This window comes from Chanodichthys erythropterus, chromosome 3 (assembly GCF_024489055.1).
Source record: "Chanodichthys erythropterus isolate Z2021 chromosome 3, ASM2448905v1, whole genome shotgun sequence".
Classification (NCBI taxonomy): Eukaryota; Metazoa; Chordata; class Actinopteri; order Cypriniformes; family Xenocyprididae; genus Chanodichthys; species Chanodichthys erythropterus.
This window is the reverse complement of record NC_090223.1, coordinates 68,317,301-68,338,636: the sequence shown is the minus strand read 5'-3', so window position 1 is coordinate 68,338,636 and position 21,336 is coordinate 68,317,301. Positions and strand designations below refer to the sequence as shown.

Genomic DNA, 21,336 nt, shown 5'->3' with positions numbered 1-21,336 from the left:
CTGGACGAAAACCTTCTCCAGAGTGCTCAGGACCTCAGACTGGGCCGAAGGTTTACCTTCCAACAAGATAATGACCCTAAGCACACAGCTAAAATAATGAAGGAGTGGCTTCACAACAACTCTGTGACTGTTCTTGAATGGACCAACCAGAGCCCTGACTTAAACCCAATTGAGCATCTCTGGAGAGACCTAAAAATGGCTGTCCACCATCGTTTACCATCCAACCTGACAGAACTGGAGAGGATCTGCAAGGAGGAATGGCAGAGGATTCCCAAATCCAGGTGTTAAAAACTTGTTGCATCTTTCCCAAAAAGACTCATGGCTGTATTAGATCAAAAGGGTGCTTCTACTGAATACTGAGCAAAGGGTCTGAATACTTAGGACCATGTGATATTTCAGTTTTTCTTTTTTAATAAATCTGCAAAAATGTCAACAATTCTTTGTTTTTCTGTCAATATGGGGTGCTGTGTGTACATTAATGAGGAAAAAAATGAACTTAAATGATTTTAGCAAATGGCTGCAATATAATAAAGAGTGAAAAATTTAAGGGGGGGCTGAATACTTTCTGTACCCACTGTACGTAGGACAGAGCAAGTTTCGAAGGAAATGTTAGCAACTCACCCTCGGGCCACACCAGGCTGTCAGTGACAGCATTCCCTACGGCCAACAGCCCAAGCTGAGCCTCAAGAAGGCCTTCCAGAGAGAGAAGGCCGCTAGAGGCATCTGAGACAAACTTTTCTGCAGACAAAGTGGTTTCTTTAAGGGAATGAGGCCAGGGAACCGAAGGGAACCCCGTCCAGTCACTAAAGGGGAACGAAGTCACCCCCAATGCCACCAGGAAGGCCGATCTGGTCTGTCATAGGACAAACTAAGTCTTGGCCAACCCTGTCTGAGTACAGAATCTCCATAACGCATTCTTGATAGAAGAGAGCAGGTAAGAGTGACTGCAGAAAGGCAGGAGCAACTCAGACCCACGCGTAGAGACGGGCATCCTGGAGAGCAGAACTCAGCTGGGTGTTATGAACTCTCGTATTGAGGGGAGTATATAATAACTTTAAATTCGGATACTTTATTCTGTATATGAGCTAGGATCCACGTGGCTAGTGTTGTTAAACTCACCACAAAGCTCGGCGCTGAAACCGATCATATGCGTGCTCCGCATCTATATCATAACAGTCGTATTTTTCATGTGTTCAAACTCCAGTTCTGACCGCATCGTGAGCAAAATACAAACAACACTCATGTGCTGCTGTGCTGAGGGAAACATACATACGGCTCGCTCTGAACGCAGCTAGAGCAGGCAGAGGTGAATGAGCCGCACTTTTGTTACATTTGAATTCTCCGCTGTAATGCGATCTTATGCGAACATATTTTCCAGTTGTGCTGGTAGATTACAGCAAAACAATCCACATGCACACAAACCTCTGCTCTGGTCGCGTTGCAGGAAAACACTTTGTGTTGTAGCTCTGAGGAAATGAAAATCAACGATATGTCTCTGAATGACAAGAGACCGAGGCGAGAGAAGTGACACTTCCTCATGCATAATACCGCAATTATAATTGTATGCATACTACAGCGCAGTGATTGGATTAAATGAGCTTTATCTCATGAACACAGAAAACACAGAACACAGAAACTGTTGATGTCAGCATGTTCAACCAGCCCATACTTGGAGCCAATCAGCACTCTGGATCTTGCCGGTAGTACACGATGACGTCAGATTTTGTGATGTTGCTCCAAATTTGCTTTTCAAACCGGAAGACAGAAATCGCTCTGAAAAATGCAAAAATAACTCATTTTAACTTTTAAATAAAATGAACAAGTACCTTTAGTGTTTTCAATGATGTGCAGCCTATAAATATCTGTTCACAGCTCAAAAAAATTTGCACTTAGATTTAGTATCTTTAAAAATAAAATGCTGTGTTTTATTCAAGGGATCAGGCGTTTCCATCATGCAAAGACCGATGTGACACTCGTTAGTCAGGTGACTGACATTGCATACCTGAGTGAAGTAAGAAACAGTGCTCTAAAGAGTTACCCACAGTTCTGTGTTGTTTGATACACTTACTGCAAAGATTTTTTTTACCTCTAAATGAAGAATGACTTAGCTTGACATATACAGAGCCTTGAGAGATGCTTTTCTGCAATGAATTACTCACATTTTAGCTTTATTTTATTTACTTAATGCATTTTTTAGGCGTTTTAGGCAAACTTTATAGGAATGCTATGGGGTTAATATCAAGATTTGTTTATTGCTGGTAGATTATCTGAGAGGCATAACCAGTGTGAAATCATAATGTTGCTAATGTAAGGATGGTAAAGTTGCAGAATGAGAGTAAAACCGGTTCAATCTGGTGAAATGAAGGAGAGAAGAGATCGCACATTCAAATACTGATGATACCAAATATGTTTTTAGAAGAATTTAAAACCAAAACATAATTTTTATGATTTTAATAACTAAAGCTGAAATGTGGCTTCCATGTATTCAGTCATTTTCATAATAAACAGTAGAATTATAATATACTGTCGGCTAATCAAATGATTGAGCAGGAGACATTTATTGATTGATCAGTCTCTCTGAAGAACATTACTAAGGAGGTTGAAGTTTAATCCACGTCTTATGAAGCGATACGATTTCTCTGTATGGGGAGCAAAGTGAAATTTGATCCTGTTCCCTCTGATCAGTTCATGTCTACAGAAGACAAATCAAATATGGTGATGTGTCAATAATATCAAACCCTCAGTAGTGTCTGTGTCAGGAAACAGCAGAGGCATTTCTCTAAATATCTTCTGTGTTGGAGGATTTCTGCATGTGTGAGCGATGGATGCAGGGATCATTTTCTCCTGACATGATAATCACATTCTTCATGTCTCTTGATTTCCACAGACAAAGACTTTGGTCCCAGGACCAGGAACGACTTCCTAAAATGTAAGTCACTGAGAAAACAAGCAGATAAACTCACTGAGTGAGAAAACACGACAGAAGAGATTTAGAGTTGATCATGATAATGATGATTTTCACAGGATATCTGCTCAACTGTACTGAGACACTGATGAAATACTGAACATGAAGAGTTCAGATACATTTAAACATCAGATTGATCATTCCTGATTGTGATGTGTTTTATCTCCATCAGATTCCCTTTGGATCACTCTGGATCAGAACACAGTGAATCAAGGCCTCCGTCTGTCTGAGGGGAACACACTGATTACTGGAACTAACACAAAGCAGTCATATCCTGATCATCCAGACAGATTTAATCAGTGGCCTCAGGTGTTGTGTACAGAGAGTGTGAGTGATCGACGCTCTTACTGGGAGATTGAGTGGAGTGCATCTGCGACTATATCAGTGGCATATAAGAGCATGAGGAGGAAGGGAGGGGATGCTGATAGTGGGTTTGGATTAAATGATCAGTCCTGGAGTTTGAACTGCTATCCCTCCAGTTACTCATTCAGTCACAATTACAGAGACACTGATCTCCCTGTAAAGCCCGTCATCACTAGAACAGTGAATGGGAAGAATCACTATAGAGTAGGAGTGTATGTGGATCACAGTGCAGGAATTCTGTCCTTCTACAGCGTCTCTGGAGACGCAATGAGCCTCATCCACACATTCCAGACCACATTCACTAAACCACTCTATCCTGGGTTTAGGCTTTATGGAGGATCATCAGTGAAACTGATTTGATGAATCTATCCGACTCTACCCATAATTCTTTGAGCTGATGCTGAATCAGATGTTATAGAGTCTCTAAATTACATTAATACTGTGACACTGAAATATCATGTCAGAATAAAAGTGTGTGACAGATTATTGTGTATCTGTGCTTTTCTCAATCTCTGTTAATGGTAATCACCTTCATTTAGTTCTATTATAGTGTCACATCAATTATAATTTATGAGTGTAGAATTGAGATTTGTTCAACATCTTGTAATCAAGTGTGTTTTAGGAGTCAAAGCACAGAAGCAACATTATCAGGTTGGCTTGAAAAAGCTGAAATGCTGTTTAAACTTATTATTAGTGCTGCCTGGAGCATCATCATTGGCAGCTGCCAAGACACTCCCTAGCAACCAGACAGAGTACCCTAGCAACAGTTTAGCAAGACCCATATCTCTGCATCAGATCATCGTATAGAGATGTGATTGGTTCTTTTTACCAGAGACTTTATTATTACAGGGAGATGGGAGGGTCTGTATCTCTTACCATTGGAGAAAGCGTAACGGCTAATGTAATCACATGCACCACCTCTCAGCCTATCATGTAACGGCTTCTGCTCTTCTTCCCTGCGCACTGAGTCTTTACTGCAGCATTAACTTTAGCCATTGTGCTTTTTTGGCTAATGGTTGCATCTAGTGGCTTTGTTTTTATACTAGCAAACAGGACTTCCAAAATGCTACACATGCTAGCAGTGAATAGCTACATGCTAATAACAACTAAGTGTTAAAACATGTTAATAACATGCTAAGAACTCCATAAAAACTCCATAGTAACCATCTGTGCCAACTACCAACCACCAGAACACCCTAGCAACTAATTTACAAAAAATCAGAACACCTTAGCAACCACATAGCAACACCCTAGCAACCACCAAGATCATGCTTAGCAACCACACAGGACACTTGAGTAACTTCATACAGTAGGCAGGCAGCCAGATAATATAATAATACTTTGGGCCGTGTGTTTGCTGCCTTTTATTGCTAAGTCTCGCTACAATCACAGACTTTTAAAAAAAATAATGTAGGCGTTTATTATTTGCATCAAATTTAAGCAAAGCAAATGTTAACACTGTGAGCTGAGTTTTTTATGTAGGCCTATATTGAGAAATGCTAGCCAATAGGTTGTCTCTTATATACTTTGTTTTCTTTTAGATTGTAGATTAATTAACTGAAACATTAACACTGAAATAAATGAAACTAAATGATCATAAAATTAAGACATCAGGACTTGCTAACCGACTCAGCAGCTTTTGTGTTTTTGCTTCTGTATGATATTAAGAATGAAATACAGTTAGTTATGATCAGCATACTTTAATAATATAATAATATTATTATTAATAATAATCAAATATTGCAAAATGAAATTATAAAACATGCCGGTATAAAAAGGCTACATGTGTTATGAACGGGAGACTCAGGCTGGAGATCCAAGTGCAGCGTTTTATTAGAGTAGAGTGGTCGTACAGGCAGGGTCAAAGCAGGAACAAACAGGAACAGTGAGGAACAGGCAGAATTGTAGTCAAGGGACAGGCAATGATCAGGACAGGCAGCAATGGGTCAAAAACAGAGAACAGGCAGTAACGGCAACAAGGAACAGGCAGACAGGGAATACAGAAAAACGCTCGGAATTGCAACAACAGTTAAACAAGACTTCGCGGTGAGGTGGTGTGTGTGAAAGTCCTTTATAGTCCTGGTAATGATGTGCAGCTGGGTGTGGTGATCAGTGTGGAGTGCTAGGCTGTATGTGGCAGCAGGTGATTGGTGGAGTGAGTGCATGTGATAGGCAAGGGAGGATTATGGGAAATGGAGTCCAGAGTGAGCAGGAATGTGACAGGAACAGATGGTGATCGTTACATGATTTAGGTTTTGCACAGACTTGTAGTGATACCCCGATGATAGTGTATCCAGCAATCAGAGTTCGAGTTCCGGCTTTGTTGGTTTAATATTTGTCACAAATAAAAACATTTGAAATGTAGGCCTACATTTATTGATTCAAAACACTTTTTAGAGCTTTATTATTCAATATGTTGTTTTTAGTAAGATGATAACATTGTACGCTGTTGATGTCGGCCCTTTAGCATTTATTGATGCTCTCGCTGGACTCGGTTCGGAAATATGAGAAATACATTTTTTCTAGACTAGTAGTTGTTCATTTAAACAATTAGTTGAAAAATTACACATTTATATTAATTTAATAACTTAAATATATACTGGATAGAATACTAAACCATAATGAGCATTTATTCCACGCACATAAAGCTTGCCATAAACCGGCAAAAGTATAGAGTTGGTATGAACTTAGTTCATTTTTAAATAGTGCCTTAAATAGTACTCTGGGAACACCATAAAGTGATATGACTGCTGCTGATATTTGAATTATACAAATGTAAATTTAGTCATACTGTTGGGTAATAGTTGTTCCTTAATGGAAATGGGTAATTTAATAAAATGTTTGCAAAAACAAAACAACAAAAACAATATGGTGGAACTTAATGTGTTTTAGAACTGCAGGAGACAAATATCTCTTCATTAATATTAATAATAAAGCAGTAGGCATACTCAGTGTGGACAAGAGAGAAGCGCTCTTCATTCGTCTCATTCCACAATAGTGAAAATAATCAGCATCATTGCACCTATTTTATCACTGACTGCGAGATATGATGGTCCTGTGGTGTATTTGTTGTTTATTATAGTGTTGTTTAGGCTTCATGCTCCCCTGAGGAATATCCGCTGTTGCCCATCAAAGGCTACTGATTTCGTCGTTTTGATTCTATTTTTTTCTGTTCTAAAACAGTGTTCTATTCTGTAAATGCAAGAAAAAAAAAATTAAATCGTGTGCATGATTTCCTAAAACGTTGTTACTTGTGCCCTGGGTCTGTGCTCTGTTTTCATTATATGGACTACATTTCCCACAATTCCCCGCCTAGAAACCAATCATGTACTCAAACCTGTTTCCCATCAGTGACCCTTTATAAGCTGCACTCAAACACACATTGCTGAGTATTGTTTCTACCTTGTTACCTTGCCTTGTATCCGTGTATTTCCGTCTGTTCCTTGTTCTGCCTAGTAGGGATGGGGAAATTAAGCCTCATGAAGCACCGAGGCTTTCCGCTGATTGTTCCGGAAAAGATTCAAAGCTTCAAAAGTGTTGAGAACAAATAAAGCAGCCAGAAGCCTGTGGAAGGAGCTCTGTCAGATGAAGAAACCACAACACAGTCCATAGTTTTTAATGTGTACCAGGGGCGGATCTAGAAAATTATTTATAGGGTGGCATGAGGTCTATGAGGGGTGGCAACACCAAAGCAACCGCCCAGACATAGTTTTTGGAGATTTATGGCCTGACATACACAGTTGCGTTGCCACCAAGTAAAACATCAACAGATTTAAAATGAGTCTGACCTTGTATCACTAAAGGAGATGAGCAGTTTTATTAATATTACACAGGTTACTTCGATTACATAAATCACATGTTTTAGTGCAAGTTAAAGAACAACAAAAACAACTTGTTTTTGCAAACAATTTTTGAGTTTCTGTTGTTAACAGAGGTGGGAATGTCTGTGTGTGTTCACCCAGAACAGCCTATCAACTACATACTCTAGCAACACCCCAGCATCTGCAGCAAGAGCCTAGCAACCACCCAGAATCTCCTAGAAACACTTAAGCAATCACCCAGAACATCTACATTCTGGCCTAACTGACCAAACTATTTATGTTTTTTAAACAAGACTTGAAGTTGACTTTATGACAAGCCAGCATAAATTTGTCTTTTAAACTTTTTAATCTAGTTGAAATTAAACAATTCAATATTTTCTCACAAATATAAACACAATCTCAAAACTTTGCACCAACTTGTACAAACCTCAAACTTCCAGATCAAAATAAAATATTTTAGTCAAAAACTTTTTACCTAATTAACTGCACATTTGGCCAAATTTTATTACAGTATATAAGGAACTATATACTGTATATGTATGTATGTATGTATGTATGTATGCAGTGTATTGGTCTTCCGACACAAGACAGTATAACAAATGGCTACAGAGAAAGTTGACAATCACAAGTTTGAGGGTGTTCAACTTGCTACAGTTTACGGTACATAGTGAAATTTCCCTCATCTAAAGTACTGGTACTGTGTAAGTTTAAAACCCCTGTAAATTATAACTTACCCTAACTAGTTTCTGTGATCGGGATCTTCTTATTGATTTCATGTTACAGTTTCGTTGGATAGCAAAAAGACCTTTATCCATGATGAAAGTGGAGCGGTCGGTCTGTGAATCAGCTTGCAAAAATTAAGAAAATTAGAGGACTTCTGAGTTAGCCGAGAAGCAGTAATTTTCCGATTCACGAACAAATGGAAAACAATTTGTAAGTGAACTTGGCTGCGCATTGTTTTTCATAGACACCCTATCGAACGCTGCTGCCTATTGGCTCGGTCGAGCAGTGGAGCCGCCATCTTAGACCGGTCGCCAGCTCCACTTAGTGTTACTTGTTTAACAGGTGCAATGAGCTGTCAGCCAGTGTTGGGGAAAGTTACTTTTAAAAGTAATGCATTACAATATTGCGTTACTCCCTAAAAAAGTAACTAATTGCATTACTTCGTTACTTTTTATGAAAAGTAATGCGTTACATTACTTTTGCGTTACTTTTTCTCACTGGGGCTGGGCTTGTTTGTTTTTAATAACAACAAAAAAGTTCTATTTTTGGCAAAAAGGCCCTTTCACAGCAAAAGTGAAATGAATAAGCCTCAGGCTAGAGGAAAAGCATATTTACACCTGCACAGTAGAGGGCCCAGCTCAAACAAACCTTTCTAATCTAAAGTATTTTTTGCTAATTAGTATGGTTGAATTAGGTATATTGAAGATCAGCAGCAAAGACATTGGTTAATAATTGAGATTAAATACATAAAGTACATTTGTGTAATTTAATATAGTTAATTCAGGTTTGCAAAAATTCTGAGATTGCATTTCACTGTTTTTATTCATTTTGAGGAATACTGAATGTTTTCGTGCAAGTGAGATGAGTAAATGCATGTTCACATTTAGTCTAAAACTACAATAACCATCATGTTCACACAGCGCACACAACACCCTCTGCACTTTATTTCTCTCAAAATGGGGACAGGAGAGCTGTCAGTCAATAAATGTGAAAAAGTAACTTGCGTTACTTATTTGAAAAAGTAACTTAGATATTTTGTTGTAAATTGAAAAAGTAATGCCTTACTTTACTAGTTACTTGGAAAAGTAATCTGATTACGTAACTCAAGTTACTTGTAATGCATTACCCCCAACACTGCTGTCAGCGCATTTAATTAATCATACCTCACTGAATACCTAACTGATTTTGACGCGGGCTTTTTTGCTGCAAAGGTCATTCTTGTAGCTATGATACACGACACATGGTTCAGCGTATTTTAATATTCATAGTAGGCTTAACAGTTATATAATATTCTGATATAAGATATAAAGTGACCAGACGTCCAAAATCAAAATATGTGATGTAGGATATAAGGTAATTTATAAATCACACACTATGAATATGATAAAGAAGCAAAAACAGATAGTTTCAGTAAAATAAGATGTTTTAATAAGTTGAAGAAACAATTTATAATGATTTGTGACATACACTCTCTCTCTCTCTCTCTCTCTCTCACTCACACACACACACACACACACACACACACACACACACACACACACACACACACACACACACATTTCAATAATGCTTACTAGGTTTGTAGGTTTGCATAATCAACCATGTTCTAACAATAAAACATCAACAAACCTTTACAACAAATTAATGTAGAAATAAGTGTATGCCACAATTACACAAACTTGTCACACCACATCACAAACATCCGTCTGATGAGGTCAGACATAACGTTACAGGTAACTAGAAGATCTCTCCTCTCCTTCACTGGTTGTGCTGATGGTGCCACGCTGCCGTCATCAGGAAGTCCATCAACTTCTACACTGGAATCAATGACATCTAATGTTGACGAGCCTTGAGGCGAGGGCTCCAGGTCATTTGTTTCGACACCAGTGGGCAAAATACAGGAGGATTACTTTTCCATGCCCAGACCTACGGCCTGTGTCCACAGCACCTCTGTATTTCATCCGAACTGCCTTAAGCTTGGTTGTAAGGACGACGCGGGCAATGTCCTCCTTTTGGTGAGGAAACTCATCGGTAGATGCGTTGGGGTAGTGCTCTAAAAAGAGGGTCAGTATGTCGGCATATTTACTTTGGCACGTCTCCCAGTCGATGTTCTCCTGTAATTTTGTGGTTTTGTAATCTAAAGTTACATTTAACAGGAGCTCTACCTCCTGGTCAGTCCACACGAATGACGATCCTGGTGCCATCCTTGTTCAAAAGAGGAAGAGGAAGTGATTCGTTGCTATTTTCGGGATTCTGATTGGCTTACATGGGCTTCAGCTTCTCGTTACACCGCCACCTAAACGTTTGGCATGCTCTTGACTGCATATATACACGGGCACGTGTAAACGAACACTTTTCTGAAAACTCACATGTGTGCGCAATGTTATTTTTGAAACCGGAGAGGTTGAAATGTCCGTTTATGAAAATAGCCGCCCACGTGTAAACGTAGCCTTAATCGATAATGGAAATATTTAATAAAACCAAAAGGTAAAGTAACATAAAATCTGAGTATTGTATCTAATAGATGAAGATTAAATACCAAAAAGAAACAACAATAATTAAGACATTTACAGATAGGAGAGAAGAAGCACAAGGGAAAGCAAAGTAAGGGAAAAAGCCCAATTATCAAAGACTCAGTCCATATTATATCATAAGCATATAGGGAAATTTACTCAAACCTTGTTTTCGTTAATCAAAAAAGGTCAATGGATTTATCTGTGACACCATAGGGCCTTTCCCTTTAAGGGTATTTTGCAAATATTGCACTTTCAAATGTCAGGAGAAATAATAACAGACCTATTTTGTACAATTGTGTGAACCTGACCTGTCACACTGGAACACTTTAAAGAACAATTGAATATAACAAGCATAAATACTTTAAGTATAAAAGAATAAAGACCATAAGGGTGTAAATACTTGAAAATATGATGAGAATTAATATATAAAGTAGGAGTACATGAATATATGAAAGCAAAAGTAAAATTTGATGAATCATAAGCCATGAATGATTAACATAAATATTAATAAAATGCATATGAGGATCCACTCCACTTATTATATTTATAATGCAGTGCTAATCAAGATAGCTTTTCTCATTGTGCAGTATAGCCTAAAATGATATATTTTCTGTCTGATTTTTGATCCGAAGCCACATCAACATCACAAAAGGTTATTTAAAAAACTCGACTTGTAGGTTTGGAGCAAAAACATGGTTTTAATCTTATAAATTGTCGTGTTTTGTTGGTGTGCTAAGCTAACATGCTAGCGAGCCCAGAGATGCACCTGTTCTGAGCTAATGTAAATAAATAATTTTGAATTGTAAACCTCACTGAACTTTTTTTCTCTTTTTTTTTCAAGAAGGACATTAGATACAGTTTGAAAGAAGGTGAAGTGAGAAGTTTGGTGTAAGAAATTAGGGATTAAATCATCCTGAATAGAACATCAGTCTAATTATAATATAGACAAAAGAAAAGAATAATAGAGCCATAAGCAGGGCGGAGAGGTGTGAATGTGTTCAGGGGAGACTGAAACTTAATGGGGCAGTTAGCACCACAAAACATTATAGGCTATAGACTTGAATACATGACAATAAACATCAGTTTTTCAATATAAAATCACATGACATGGTCTTGAAAAACATGTAATAAAACTCAGAGTTTTAAACCTATCATCTTCAGATTTGAAATGTAACATGGCCAGACATGTGGCTTTAGCTGCAGTGCATTTTTATATTGCTAAAAGGCCAACTTCACTTTTATTTTCATAAATATATTTCATAAAAATACATTTCTAATAACTTTTCAAAACTTTGAGGCTATTTGACTATTTTCTTCATTTTGACAATAATTAATTATGACTTTACAATAAACTGCAAAGTGTCTGCTTTCAAACGAGACCATACATGCTTTTAGTGCAAATGGTTCATGAACTGTATCTGTTTTAGTTTGGGTATGTCATTTCTTGGGATTTTCCAAAAGCGGGGGTGCAGGTTAACAGGTTAAATATGTCTTTAGTAACTTTCTGGATCTTTAGATCTTTGAGCCATCAGATTTTATGAAAAATATCTTAATTTGAGTTCTGAATATGAACAAGGGTCTTACAGGTGTGGAATGACATGAGGGTGAGTAATAAATGACATTATTTTCATTTTTGGGTGAACTAACCCTTTAAAACAATTTTCTCAGAAATGAATAAAGTTATCAAACAGACTGCACTGCATAAATAAATTAAATGTAGATAAATCCTTAGTAAAAATACAATTCTCTCTGTAACCATTGTTCTTTTGATTAATATTGATGTCAGCCAATGGTTTATTAGGCTGCTGTCACTTTAAGATCTGACACGGATCTGACATGCATATCATTTTCTCAAAACTCTTTAAGTTAATTTAAGATGTTATTTCACTAATTTAAGACTGCTCTTGTGAGAATACTCAACAAAACAGACATTTTGGCATAATTCTGTGTGTTATTGTTCGTTCAAGCATGAAAAACTCAATGACACGACATTCACAGACAGCACGTTTTTCTTTTGTCTTTTTGCGCTTGAATGTTTTAAAGGCATTTGCATGTATAAGAGCGTGATCATATAATGTAACGCTAGTAAAAGGATGACAGAAAACAGATGCTAAATATTTTTAAAATTCAACTGAAAAAAATAATTTCATGCATTAACATGCTAATTTTGACAGCACTAATATTAATACATTAACATTAATGTATCTATTATTAAAATTTGTATTTTAAAATGAATTTGTTATATACACTGTTAACTTTAATGTGCATGGTATAGGCCTACTTATTAACCCTCAGGGGTCTGAGGATTTTTGGGACCCTGGAGAAGTTTTGACATGCCCTGACATTTGTGCTTTTTTTCAGTTGTTCATAAACATATTAATGGAAAAAGTGTCATTACACTGTATTCAGCACAAACTAGGCTACAATAATATGTGAGGAACATGTATGTACATGTTTGTGTTTTTGAAGGAATAACGTTTATGCGTGGTTATTGAAAAAACAAAAAACTTAAGTCACTGAAATAAAGCCAAAAAAATATATATTAAATCTTTGTTCACAAGACTTCTGGGTATTTGAGGTTGTAGACTAGAGTTTTTGCTTCAAAATGAGGTAAAAAATGATGCTGCCTACTCCTTCATATAAAACAATAGAGAGATTTAAATTTTCTAAAACATCTTTGGTCAAGAAACACAGTATGCGTGGAGGCGTGAATCATCATGAATAATGGGTGATTCTCACCTGAGAAGACAAAAGAATTGCATAAAGAGCTCTAATGAGCTGCATAAATAATGAGCTCTTTCAGTCAGGTAGGCTGTGAAAAAACCCTCTGTGATCATGATTCAAATCTAATAATGGTGTAAATCAAACATACAGAAAAAACAGCAATACTGTGAAATATTATTACATGAATGCATGTATTGACTCTGAATTTGCGTCTGAATAGCGCTGGCTCCGTGGGCGTGGCCGCATTAACGATAATGAGTTGAATCACGGACTTCTGACATGGCTCTCTTTTCATACAGATTACATAAACACAGAATGTTTGTTTTCGATTTGACTTACATGATTTAAAACCTGACATTTCAACGTCAGTCTGATTTTTTTGTGATTAGTATTCACTAAGTTACAGTTCATTTTCTGAGAACTATCAGATTGGACTTCCTTCAGAGGGAGATGAGAGATCACGCATCATGTTAGTTTTCTTTATTTTACAAAAAGCACAACATTTTATTTTTACTCTGAGTGTACACAAATAAAAGAAGATATTCCACAGATTAAAATGGTGTATAACTCTTAATTGTATGTGCAACGTTAACAGAGTATTTTGAGTCTCTTTCACACTGGTAAGAAAAAAACGCGGTGGTATCGCCGGAGATACCCTCAGACCTCAGAGTGTTAATGTCACTTTAAGTCACTTTGGACAAAAGTGTCGCTAAATACCATAAACATCAGTCAAGTTATTATACTGCTGACTCTAGCATCCATTTCATTATCAATTGTAACCTAAACAATCAGGTATTTAACTTAACCTGCTGGCCCAAGAACCATCACTGATTCTGCCTGTTGCTTGCTGTGCTCTGCAAGATCTCCTGTAGCAGACTCTGCCTGCTCACTGGCTTGCTGACATTATCTTCAAGTGTATTCTCACCTTCCTCAGACCTACACTCCCCTGTGCTACATTTCTTCTTAAAAAAAATTAGAGATGCTTGTCAATTTTCTCTTCATCCTCTAGAAATTGACATAGCACAGTTGACTAGCCATAGCTAGTAAAATAACTTTGCAGCACCAGCGTTAATTTGAGTTAATGTTAATTCAAAACTGTAAAAACTTTACTAAGGAACATTTAGTTGGCAAAAAAGTTAACTTTAGAAGCAGTGGTGTAGCCTAATGCTGTAAACTACACATTCATATTGAAGGTTAAAATTAACTGATTTGTATACAAACTAAAACTTTTCAATTCAGACACATGAATAAACTCTGCTTTATGAACTCATACAATCTTTTTTACCATGATTGTTTGTATCATGTTTCTCACTGTTTTAATTTTAATACAAATATTATCTGGTAAAACAGTCAATGCACTTCTGTGATTGTAGACAATGCAGCGTCTGAACAGGACTTTTATTTTGGAGTGACGACATGACGTCATAAGACGGCGCCGAGCTGCTCTGATTCTGCTGAAGAAAGGTTTGTTTTAAGAATTTAAGCTGTTTTAATCGACAGAAACAGATCAAGTGTTTAATATTTTTACAAGCGATGTGAAATTAGTTTATTTACTATTTAATGTAACATTGTGATTCTTTATCTAAGTGTAAGGATATTTGTGTGAGTAAAACTCATATCCACTGATGAGAAACAGTAAACCTGCGTCCCATTTCTCTCTCTATATATCATAAATCAGTTTATCATGAACACGAGTTCAGTCTCTGGCGAGTAATGATGGAGCTTAAACTGAACTTTTCAACTCCGAGTCAATTGAATCAAACATTTTGAGAAATGATTCAGTGAATCACGACTCGTGCTGCTCAAACAGTGAACATGAACGAGAACAACAAACACTAACAAACGAACTAATCATGTTTTCATCAGTCATAAATGCCTGAATATGAAGTTTATGTATTTGGAGCGTTAGTTTTTTAGATAATTTTTGTCTAACCGGGTCATTAGACCAATAACAATGTAAATTATTCTCTTATTAAAGATGGCGTTTAAAAAAGAGGCGAGTGAAGACATGAAGATGGAGTTTATTAAGGAGGAGGAGACTGGAGATCTAAAGATGGAATCTATTAAAGAGGAAAGCGAAGATATGAAGATAATTATTAAAGACGAGACTGAAGACATGAAGATTGAAGAAACATTCAGTGAAAAAGATGAAGAAACTGAGGAACAAACAGGTTGGTTTCTCACAGCTGAACTCAGTCATTTGATCATTATTAAAATATCCAGCTCTACAGAAATAGAAGCATAATCTTACAGAAAAGTGTCCGAATTCACTAAGTCGGTTCATTCACTCCTTCAAGTGCACTTACTGTAGAGCTAGAGTTAGGGTTTGGTTACTTTTAATTAAGCATTATTAACTCATTACGATAGTGAGTAAATGTTGTAATGTGTACGTCACTTTAAATTCAGTGTTTTCATTAAATCTGATCCTGGACCACAAAATCAGTCATAAGTCTCACGGGTATATTTGTATATTTTGGGGGCACCACTACTATTTTAATTATGAAAAAAATAATATATAAACGTTAAGCCAAAACTAATTCATTTAAAGCTAAACTGAAACAGAAACCGGCGTTATAACCTATACTTTGGCACAAATCCAAAAGTTTCCATATTCACGATTTGGAGGCTAAACTATATTATTTAAACACTTTTATTGTACACATACTACTATAACTTTTTATATATTTGGTTGAATGCATGTTATTTTTTATAATTAACAGGCTGCGCTGTCAAGGTACTAAAACTGATATATGTTGTGTACGCGAGGCGCCGGCGCGATCACTTGAATTTTCTTATAAAAGTGTTTGTCACTTTGTCCTTGGCTACGCCTACTCAGACATTTATGGTGACATAGATGTAACACCATTCAAATCTGTGAAGGGTTAAAGGTTAAAGGGTTAAAAGAATTTTGCAGTTAAATATCCAAAAATCACTAGGCCAGTGTTATATATTCTGTTCACTTCAGTATTTACATTATCGCAAATGTTTCTAATTATTTGTAAATCATGAGAAAATTGCAATTTTAACCAAGGCTCCAGGACGTGTGAGGAGTCCTGTCTATGATGTCATACCCGTGTTACCCTCGGTTTTCCGGTTTTATTTTGTAGAAACCATGGAAACACCAAAGACGTTTTAATAAATCACATGTTTTAATAGACAAGGGAACAACTTTTTTATATATGCATAGGCAGAAAACGATTTGTTGTTATTTAGCTCAACACATTTAGTCTTACTGTTCAACTGAAATTGTCTTGATTTTTTGCAAGTAGCCTACCATGCTTTACCATGCCAAATAGCTAACATAGCATAATCAGATGCAGCTTTATTTTTAGTAACAGTAATACAGCATTTTTTCCATCATACAATACGTTTTAAAATTAATTGTATGCCATTTATTAACACAAGCCATCCAGCATTTAATATATTGTAAAATCGATCTATCTTACTGCACTGTGTAACAGTGTCTCACAGCAGCCGCCGAGCGAACACACAGAGTAACGATTTAACATAATTTTCAACACACAAAAAATGTATCTAATATGATAAACAGAGCTGCATTAACTCATACTAAAGGGTATATTCTCTGCTCATACTCATGACCGGAAGCAGCGCTACTGTTAATAATAGTAGTAGTATTATCTTCTTTTAATAATAATTACTATTATCTGTTTTTTTTACATAAACACTGAATGTCAAACAATATCTGAAGTCCCACCACCAGTTCTGCTTAGGTAAAATGACAAATATGCATTCATGGTTGCCAAGTTTTAGTTCTCGTTAGCCATGTAAAGCCCACTGTTGCAGAATTACAACATCACTTTCAACAATTAAAAAAAAAAGGCCTGCAAATGTTTTTTTCTCTCAAGACCACATTTACATAGTTAATGAGTTTTATTGTTTGTCCTCACAATTCTGTTGGATAGAAGAAGTGTTTATAGGTCCGGTCATCTAGCCATGAACTCACTCTACAAACTTTGCATCAAGCTGCAGACACTGCAATAATGAATACCCAAACACACTGTGTAACAAGTGCAGTGTTCGCCTGTGCTTCTCAAATGAAAAGAACTTGAGGCAGTCTTAAAAATCTTTTAATAAATGCTTATTCATAAAAATATGATTGTTGTGTGATTATTACTCATGATATATACTGTTATGGGGCTTAGTAAGCAATCAACTTTTTACATTCAGTAATCACTAATGTAATCAAATTACAATTTTAATGTAGTAATTTGTAATTTGTAGTGGATTACTTTTTTGAGTAACTTACCCAACACTGCCTATGACAATGCCTGACGTTTATGTTTGACGAGGCGTGAGCAAGTCAAATAAACCACGCAAAATCTGATCAGAGCGCTCAGACTGAAGCCTAGTTTTACATAAGGAGGTGGGGTAAAGTAATTATTACCAGAGCTTCTCAGTGATTTTAGTCACGTACGATGTGCCATCTCAGTAATCATTACGGGCAATGTCAATTTACTTCATATTGGTGCAGTTTTTGAGTAGGTTTTTATACAAAAACAGCTTTTTATGTAAAATTCACTTTATAAAAGACCCATATTTCTAACTTTCATTCGTGAGGATAACATGGATAATTTGACATGGTTTAAGCCGCGCACACACTTAACGATTGTAAGGGCGATTATGAATGTAAATCGATACTTATGACTGATCAAACTCAAACGTGTCCAGTCAGAGCCAGTTGCGTTCAGTCTGCGATTACAGTCAGTGTTTAAATTCCATGTAGAAGTATTTAAATCAGCTTCAGCCACAGGAAACAATCACTGTGCAGTCTTAGAATGTTTTAGATAGTCGTTAAATGTGTGCCCGGCTTTAGTGTAAGATTTTTGCCCATCTTTTAAAAAAATGCAGTTTTAAAAGTAAACTATCAATTTTACCAGTAGATGGCTGCAGAGCTCCACTATCCTCCAAAAACTATCCTCCAAATGTTGAGTAAAAATAAATAAATAAATAAACAGAGTAAAAAAAAAATGATTTTGTTACAAAATTACATTTTGTTGCCTGGGGTCTGTGGAGACCCCAAAGACCCTGAGGGGGCTCGCACACTGGACGTGAAGCTCGGCGTCCGCGCCACGACTTTAAAATTCGAACGCATTGTTTTCTATGAGTGTACGCACACCAGTGGTGACATTCGGCACCTGTCTGCAGTGCCCAGCTACGACTCAGAAAACAATGCGTTCAAATTTTAAAGTCGTGTCCAGTGTGCGAGCCCCTTGAGTGTACTGCACAAGGGTTAAAGTAGCTAGACAAGGGCATAAAAATCTGAACTTGAGTGCAGCCCTGGAGTACCTCAACAGGACACTTTGTAGATTTATTTGAAATATCCATCAGTCTCAGATCAGAGAATCAGAGCTGATGAGTTGAACCTAGAGCAGGAATGACCAAACCTGTTCCTGAAGATACCCCCCCCCCCCCCCCCCCCTGGGTACAGGGGAAGACCAGAGGCTGTTTTTTGAATGGATATCAATGGATGCAAGGCTTCACTAAGCTGATTCAACAGCTTTTGTGGGGAAATAGCTTATCATTTTAATAAATTGATAACTTATTTGCAAATCTTCAGCATGTTTTACAATAAACAATACTTTAGAATAGACGTGTAACATTTTTGAAGAGGTGTGCGTCAGGCTACATCCTAGGTTACGTGTGGCACTCACAGCCTATGGCATACCTACGGGGTACACACGACACGGAAGTATAAATCAGCCTTAAGTCTTCAGGAATGCTTAAATTACTGGCAGGTGTATTTGATTAGGGATGAAACTTAACTCTGCAAAAGAGTGGGCTTCCAGAACCAAAGTTGCCCATCCTTGATCCATAGGATAGGATAGGATAGGGTATAGATCATACATGTTGTTGATTTTGATGCTTTAAATGTCTAAATTGTTTTTTTGTCTATTTTTGCCCTAGATCTGATGGCACCGAGAGAGGCGAGTCATGAACTTAATGAAAGGGATGAAGAGAAAAAACATAATTTAATGAGTGAAAAAAAATCAACAAAATTTTCCTTACAAAAAGGAGCTCAAAAGACTGGAACTAAAAGTTATTTCACCTGCCAACAGTGTGGAAAGACTTTTGATCAACATAGAAACCTTCAAGTCCACTTAAGAGTTCACACTAGAGAGAGAGCCTTCACTTGCCAACAGTGTGGAAAGAGTTTCATACGTAAAAAACACCTTAAAGTTCACATGAGAATTCATACTGGAGAGAAACCTTTCACCTGCCAACATTGTGGAAAGAGTTTCATTAGAAATGAAAATCTTAAAGTCCACATGAGAATTCACACTGGAGAAAAACCTTTCACCTGCCAACAATGTGGAAAGAGTTTCATTAGAAATGAAAACCGTAAAGTCCACATGAGAATTCACACTGGAGAAAAGCCTTTCACCTGCCAACAGTGTGGAAAGAGTTTCATTAGAAATGAAAACCTTACAGCCCACATGAGCACTCACACTGGAGAGGAGTGTTACACCTGCACTCTGTGCGGGAATGGCTTCACACGGCTAAAAACCCTCAGGCAACACATGAGAATTCACACTGGAGAAAAGCCTTACACCTGCCAACAGTGTGGAAAGAGTTTCAGTCAAAAAGGACACCTTATAGTCCACATGAGAGTTCACACTGGAGAAAAGCCTTACACCTGCCAACAGTGTGGAAAGAGTTTCGTTAGAAATGAAAACCTTAAAGTCCACATGAGAATTCACACTGGAGAAAAGCCTTACACCTGTCAACAGTGTGGAAAGAGTTTTAGTCAAAAAGGACACCTTATAGACCACATGAGAATTCACACTGGAGAAAAGCCTTACACCTGCCAACAGTGTGGAAAGAGTTTCAGTCAAAAAGGACACCTTATAGACCACATGAGTACTCACACTGGAGAAAAGCCTTAAGCTTTGATTTATTATTTTCTAAAATCAAAATAAAATTGAACAGCTCAATACTGCAATAAATTGAGGTCGACACAAAGCCTCTTAAATGTTAAAAGTGAGAAACTCTCACAGTTCACAAAGCTTAAGCTACGTCCTATGCCTTCTCTGTAGGTTGTTTGCACATGATGTCAGTGCTGCACGTGAAATGTGGCAGGAGGGCAAGGAGTGATTGAAAAGAAGATTTCCCATTGAATGATAATTTGGTGTTTTCACTTCAGTTTTGTAGAATTCGGTTTACAATGTTGATCTGGTTACCATGAGAACTGTGTCACGTGCTGCTGCTTCAGCCATCATATGGTAGAAAATGTCAGAATAAATAAATGTGTTCAACAAGCTGACAGAAGTTGATCCATTTCTTTGTTGGTCGAGTGTAAATGTAACGTACTCGGTTACTAACGTAACCTTGGTTCCCTGAGATATGGAACAAGTACTACGAATGGGGAAAGGTCTCCTTTTTCCCCCGTTACTAAAGCCTTTTTCAATAACGCAGTGTAACTGCATCATCATTGGTTGACTCATAGACAAGTTGTTTAACCAATGACGGCGTGGCATAGCTGCACGGCCTATGGCCTATGGCAAAACCCGCCTAAATGGGCCGGGGTACGGCTATATAAGCAGTCATTTCGCCATAGGATTTCAGGTCATTCGACTGAAGCAACGTTTTTTTTTTTTTTTATTAATCCTAGGGTGTTTAAAATGAACTGTGTGTTGTGGATTGTATGTATGTATTATGTTGTATTGTATGAGAGCCTCTTAACCAAATAAAAATTTCTATCATTGTTGATAGACAATAAAGATTCTCTGAAGTCTGAGGTTATGCTAGTAACCGTGTACGTTCCCTTTCGATACTTTACTTGTACTGCGTATGGGGAACGAATTCAACCGCGCCGTGCCACGGCAGGGAATGACTGGACTTGTCTTGGACACCGCAAGGGAACAAGTGGACGAGTGAGAAGGCCGGAGCCGTCGAACCCATAGTTACACTTGCAAACGGAAGTTAACTCCCGGAGTGGCATGAAGCGGAGCTCGATAGAGGCCGCTGTACCATACCAAGAGGGCCCGAGCTAGTAAAGTCGGGACATCTAAATTATAAAATCTGACAATGGTGGACAGCGAGGACCAGCCGGCCGCCTCACAGATGTCTTAATAGAAACTCCACTGGACCAGGCCAAAGAGGAAGCCATTTCTCTAGTGGAGTGGGCTCTGACTCCTATGGGGCAGTTCTGGCCCATAGAGGAGTAACAAAAAACGTTGACTATCCAACGCAAGAGACGATGCTT

At 37.4% G+C, this 21,336-nt stretch overlaps 2 protein-coding genes across 3 annotated transcripts in view; both read left to right on the top strand.

Moving 5' to 3' along the window:
- Positions 1–3,983, top strand: part of LOC137006990 (tripartite motif-containing protein 16-like) — a 29,251-nt gene extending 25,268 nt beyond the window's left edge. The window contains exons 3-4 of one of the 2 annotated variants that reach the window (XM_067368218.1): positions 2,888–2,929; positions 3,138–3,983. In XM_067368218.1, the coding sequence (XP_067224319.1) occupies positions 2,888–2,929; positions 3,138–3,688 (593 nt within the window). In that variant the 3' untranslated portion in view covers positions 3,689–3,983. The remainder of the gene's footprint in view (positions 1–2,887; positions 2,930–3,137) is intronic. The other variant, XM_067368228.1, reaches the window with a different exon arrangement.
- Positions 3,984–14,486: 10,503 nt separating this feature from the next.
- On the top strand, positions 14,487–20,368 carry LOC137006884 (zinc finger protein OZF-like). Its single transcript, XM_067368025.1, has 3 exons — positions 14,487–14,576; positions 15,091–15,283; positions 19,038–20,368. The coding sequence occupies exons 2-3, from the start codon at positions 15,091–15,093 to the stop codon at positions 20,015–20,017; spliced, it is 1,173 nt and encodes a 390-aa protein (XP_067224126.1). The 5' UTR covers positions 14,487–14,576; the 3' UTR covers positions 20,018–20,368.
- Positions 20,369–21,336: the final 968 nt, after the last annotated feature.

Coding starts and splice junctions, on each gene's coding strand:
- LOC137006884 (XM_067368025.1), top strand. CDS start 15,091: ATGGCGTTTAAAAAAGAGGCGAGTGAAGACATGAAGATGGAGTTTATT. Junction 15,284..19,037: donor AGAAACTGAGGAACAAACAG/GTTGGTTTCTCA, acceptor TTTTTGCCCTAG/ATCTGATGGCACCGAGAGAG.